The sequence below is a fragment of the Microtus ochrogaster genome, chromosome 19 (assembly GCF_000317375.1).
Source record: "Microtus ochrogaster isolate Prairie Vole_2 chromosome 19, MicOch1.0, whole genome shotgun sequence".
In the NCBI taxonomy this organism is placed as follows: domain Eukaryota; kingdom Metazoa; phylum Chordata; class Mammalia; order Rodentia; family Cricetidae; genus Microtus; species Microtus ochrogaster.
The window spans coordinates 57,591,038-57,596,734 of record NC_022021.1 but is presented as its reverse complement, the minus strand read 5'-3'; the positions used below and the strand labels follow the sequence as shown (position 1 = coordinate 57,596,734).

Here is a 5,697-nt window from a genome sequence, read left to right as displayed (position 1 = left end):
TCAAGAACCTTTTTATTAGGAGGAATCAAGCAGGGTCTCAGTTTTAGCACAAGCAGGCCTCATACTCATCATCTTTTTGCCAAGTGCTTGTTTTTTAAAAATTATTTCTATTATATTTTTACTAAAAATCATTGAAACTGTAGAATGTCTAGTGTTCTTCATTGTTCTCTATTTGAGATCTTCATTCCCATTTTTGGTTTCTTTGACTTCATTGTGTAATAATATCAGTAAAACTACTTTGTTGTCATAACTTTTCTTGTGTGCTTGATGTTTCTTAAGCTATTAAATCTTTTTAGGTACCAAAACATGGGATGTTTTCCTTAGTAATTGAACATATATTTAATTTTTAGTACAGTAACCCTCTTTTCATTTTGTTCTAAGTCTTCATTCTTTATCAGTCAGTATGGCAGTAGCAGATAAATCTGTTTTATCTTTTGGAGAGTTTGATCTCTTCAGGTTTCCTAGGAGTACTTTCAGTTTTGTTAAGAGGATTCAGTAGGAAGTTGATGATAGTTTGGAGCCAGTGTACCAGCACAAACATTTACCCAGCTCATTAATTCATAAAGTATGCCATCTAATTTAAATTTAGATTTTTTCAGAGATTTTGATATGAGTTGACTATTGTAAATCTAATTATGAAACTGATACTTTCAGAATTTTTTTTGTAAGGGATGAGAGACTGTTTAATATCTCTTTGATTATATATACAAATTGATTAAATTCCAGGAAAAATGTTTCATTTTTTTAGCAAGTACATAGTCTTGAAAATATCTTCTTTTAGCAGTTACTCTCTGGACTGACTTTAGAAAACTGACCTCACATAGTACCTTAAGTTAATATTATATGGACTGTAAATATTGGAATGAATTGGTATTATGAATTATTTGTAGCTAATAGCTGATCAATTAGACATTTAGAAGTGTTGAGATTGTGGGTCCTCGCTCATTGATTAAAAATTTGTTAGTATAATGAAGGAATTGAAGAATAGGAAAGTTTAAATTTTTAAGACTGGCTTAAGGGGAAATTAGAAATGAAAAAATTTTAAAGTTCTTTGAAAAATAATTGAAAATTTATAGATTTTTATTTTATTACATCTTTCAGCCTGCAGTATTAGTAGGCATTGCCCAAACTCTTATGTTTATTAAGATAATGTTTTAGCTTTATTTCTTAAGCTGGAATTTGACTTTACTCACTTAGATCATTTTACCCCAGACCAACTGAACTATATTTTAAAATGCAGTTAGGGTTTTGTTGTGATCATTTATTCTAAAATTTAAAATTGTATATAACACATATTTGTACTTTATTTATGCAGAATATCCCCCGAATCCTAAATCTAGAGCTCCAAGAATGCTGGTCATTAAGAAAGGTAATACAAAAGACTTACAGCTATCTGGATTCCCAGTAGCAGGAAACCTTCAATCACAGCCAGTTAAGAATGGAACTGGTCCGAGTGTGTATAAAGGCTTAGTCCCCAAACCCGCTGTTCCACCTACAAAAGTAAGTCCTTGCATTTAAAACCAATTTGTTGTAGATGTTCCATTTGTGAATTGGCACCCCACACTCAGTTACTCTCTGCACTTAGACCAGTTGCTGTTTTTTTGTGGCAGTCTCCCATCTGCTGTAAAAAGAAGCTACACACACACACACACGTTTTTGTTTTTAGTTTCTTTGTACTTTGCTTAGTAGAGAATTAAATTTTTATAGTTTCTGCTCTGTTGGATGGACTAGAGTTTATTTGCTTGGTATGTGTATAATACTGGTTTACTTGGTGCTCAGTTTTAAGTTTTTGAAAGGTTCGTGAGTTTTATTATAAGACAAACCCTTCTTACAGAATTTTGAAAATAACTGATTTAGATGAAAAAATTTGTTGTTACTTTAAAAATCACGTTTTGTGTGTAGTTGTATGTGTACCTGTTAAAGTGCACAGGTAGACTCATGTTTGGAGGCAGGTGCCTTTATTCACTGAGCCATCTTTGTTACCATCATCATCGTTGTCATTGTTTTGTGGTTTTGAGACAGTCTATGAAACTCTGACTCACTTAGAGTCACTGTTTAGAGGAGCCTCCAATTTACAGAGATCTACTTGTCTCTGCCTCCAGAGTGCTGGAATTAAAGGCATGTGCCAGCACACCTGGGTTCCTTTTATTATTTTTTTAAATCATGTGTTTAAGCATATCTGTGTGTGGTATGTGCGGGTGCCTGAAGAGGCCAGATGTTTTATCAGCAATTGTGAGCTGAACTTGGATTGTCTACAAGAGCTGCTGAGCCATTTCTTCATCCCCAGATTTAGATGTTTTTATTACATATTAAACCTCTATTTTATTTGTAGAAAAACATACAGAGAGCCATACCTATAATCCTAACACTGAAAGTCCTGATAAGGAGAATAGTGAGTTCTAGGCCAGTTCCCGGAGTTTATAGATAAATGCTGTCTCTACAGAGCAGCAGCAGCAGCAGCAGCAACAACAACAACAAAACTAGTAATAAAGCAAAAGTTATGAAAGTCAAAGTCCACGGAGAGGTGGTGAAAGTAGTGTAAAATTACTTAAGAGCTATATGCGATCATTGTTTTTACTATGTTCACCTTTTCTGTTTTCATAAAGTTCTTTTTGGTAACTTGATTCTTTTGTTTTTGTTTAGCCTACACAATGGAAAAGTCAAACTAAAGAAAACAAAGTTGGGACTTCTTTTCCTCATGAATCTACATATGGTGTTGGCAACTTTAATACCTTTAAATCAACAGCCAAGAGTATTAGTCCATCAGCAAATTCAGTGAAAGAGGTATGCCACTGAACATTTCTTGAGGAGTGTAAGCCCACTCTCCTCCCATGGTTTCACTGTGTAACCCTGGCCATTCTGGAACTCGTGGACACCTCCCTTCCTCTGCTTTCCGAGTGTTGGGATTAAAGGTGTGTGTTACCACCACCTGGCTGAGCAATGTATTGTATTTAAAAGTAAAAGATGGGGTATTGCTCTGTGACCCAGGTTAGTCTGGAGCTCCTGTTTATAAATGAGTATTCTTCCCAACTTCCTGATGTAGGTTGTGCTGTGATGCCACTTGCTAAATCTTGATAATTTAACAATTTATTAAATGTATAGATTCATTAAAGATGAGATGCTTTAAATTTTTCAGTGAATTTAGTTCAGACACATGTTAAAATAATTGCGGTTTATTTGGTGCTTGTGGGAGTTTCACTGTACTATTAAACCTTGGCCATGAATAGGATTTGTTCAGTCTTGTTTGGGAGTGTGGACATTTTATTAGTAATAACAATAAATTAGAAAAGAGGAAAGAAAGTTATGGGAGTATGTGGTAGCTCAAATAATTTCATTTTTTTGAAACTCAGAGTAGGGAGTTCTGAACTAATCTAGGATCAAAGACACCTATTCTTCTAAAAATTGCTTTAGGTCCTATATTAGAACATCAAAACCGTATATAATTTTGCCCTCATCTGCAGAATTTTTTGAGTTAAGATATGACCAATTTTTCTAAGTGGTTTATTGTTCTTTAGTTAATTCTAGTATATACTTTATTGTCAAGCATTAAACTTGATGATTTATTTCTGTGGACTAAAAATTGCTATCGTACAGTTCTAACATTCAGATTTTGTTTGTGTTTTACTGCTTAAAACATCAAGAGAAATGAAAAGTCAATATCATTTTTCTTTTCTCTTCCTCTCACACTAATCTCTGGGGAAATCCAATGCAGTGACAAATCCTATTTCCATAAATGATAATAACGTCTTACTGGAGATGTTTCAGATCCCCAGCACTCTGTAGCATGGCCAGGAAAGTTGTTTTTTTATGTGCTGTGTAAATAAGGTCAAGTTTTATATTTTAAGTTCTGTTGGTTATCTGACCTTCATTACCTCTGGAATAAGAAAGTTCTTGAGGTAAGCCATTTAATGGCAAAGAAAAATATATATTGTTATAAGTTTATTATTAGTATACTTTAAAATCAATTTTACCTTATAAATAAGTGTAAGATAAAAAGCTGTGGTAATAGTGAACTTTATTTTGATATTGATTATCTAGTTACATATTGACCAGTATTTCTGAATTCCCCATTAGTGTAATCGTTCAAATTCGTCTTCACCTGTTGACAAGCTTAATCAGCAGCCTCGCTTAACAAAACTGACACGAATGCGCAGTGATAAGAAGAGTGAATTTTTGAAAGCGTTGAAAAGGGACAGAGTAGAAGAGGAACATGAAGATGAAAGTCATGCTGGCTCAGAGAAGGTAATTGAAATCACAGTGATACTTGATTTTTAAACTACATGGGTAAATATTTAGAACCTTGATAAACTCTAAAACTTTATCTTTGGTTTCCCTCCGCTAAGCCCATGCCAGCAGGTTCTTGTCTTCTTCGGGTGACTATTTGAGGGTTTATATAACCCAGGCTGATCTTTAACTCTGCACTTGAGGTACCTTTGAACTTCTTATTCTTAACTCTCTTGCTTCTACCTCATGAAAGCTGGTTATGTCACACTTGGTTTGGGCAGAAGTATTTGTGAGGGTGTAACACTGATGTTAGAGTACAGGTCAGCTCTGTACATTGTCTCTGATGTGCTTGATTTGTCATTGTTCTGTGTAATCACTGAATATTAGAAAGGAGCTCTGCTTTCTAGTTTGATTCAGTTTTGAGGAGCCCCAGCAGGAAATTGAAAAGGCAATAGTTAGATCAGAGCCTCTAATCCCATGGTTCCTTCCTGTGTGCATCTTCAACAGGCTACCTCCTTGATTCCCTTCCTATTGATGATCTCATGGTTTCTCTGTTTTTTTCTTCAGACCTCTTGGTGGCAACAGCTTTATAGATACTTAACCAGTCTGGCCTCCATCCTTTGGGTTCCTCTTAACCCACACAGTTGTAAATAAGTCCTTGATAAGCCTATTTTGAAATTGCAGTTTTAAAAAATATCATCTCTCTATAAAGAAAACTAGCCAGCTTTTTTTTTTTCCCCCTCAAATAATTTCTCATGCCCAGGTTGACATGGAATTTATAATCCTTTGCCTTAGACTCCCAATCAGATGCTGAAATGACAGGTGTGCATGGCTATGCCTGGACACAAATTTATACTTTTTTTTTTTAAATCCTTTGGCTGGGCACCATGGTACATGTCTATAATTCCAGTACTCTGTAGACTGGAGCAGGAGGTTTGATGCAAGAATGAGTCCAGCAGGGACTATATATATAGCAAGTACCAGCTGTATAATTATATACTTTTTCTTTTCCTTCATCTTTATCTTTTTGGCCTTATATATTTTTGTAAAAAATGCCTTTGAAATTTAGTGATTAATAATTGAAATTAATGTATTTTTCATGAGAATCTAAATAGGTTCTGTTAATTGTCAGTAACTTCTTTAGAACTCACTCTTTATTTTTTAAACTCCCTAAAAATCAGGATGACGACTCATTTAATTTGCATAACAGCAATAGTACTCATCAAGAAAGAGATATAAATAGAAACTTTGATGAAAACGAAATTCCACAAGAGAACGGCAATGCTTCAGTGATTTCTCAGCAGATCATTCGTTCTTCAACTTTCCCACAAACTGATGTTCTTTCCAGTTCACTTGAGGCAGAACACAGGTTAGTAATTATTTTTACTTTTTAACTGGCATTATCCCTCTTCAAGATTTTTTTTTAAATCAAGTTTAAGTGATTGATAGGCTGATGCTGTGTACTGGATCTAG

General features: G+C 34.4%; 1 protein-coding gene across 3 annotated transcripts in view; it reads left to right on the top strand.

Moving 5' to 3' along the window:
- The window catches only part of Gpbp1 (GC-rich promoter binding protein 1), a 69,653-nt gene that overhangs the window by 55,917 nt on the left and 8,039 nt on the right, over nt 1-5,697 (top strand). For all 3 annotated transcript variants that reach the window (XM_005356792.3, XM_005356791.3, XM_013349791.2), the window contains 4 exons: nt 1,316-1,500; nt 2,644-2,784; nt 4,075-4,242; nt 5,406-5,593. In XM_005356792.3, coding sequence (XP_005356849.1) covers nt 1,316-1,500; nt 2,644-2,784; nt 4,075-4,242; nt 5,406-5,593 — 682 coding nt within the window. The remainder of the gene's footprint in view (nt 1-1,315; nt 1,501-2,643; nt 2,785-4,074; nt 4,243-5,405; nt 5,594-5,697) is intronic.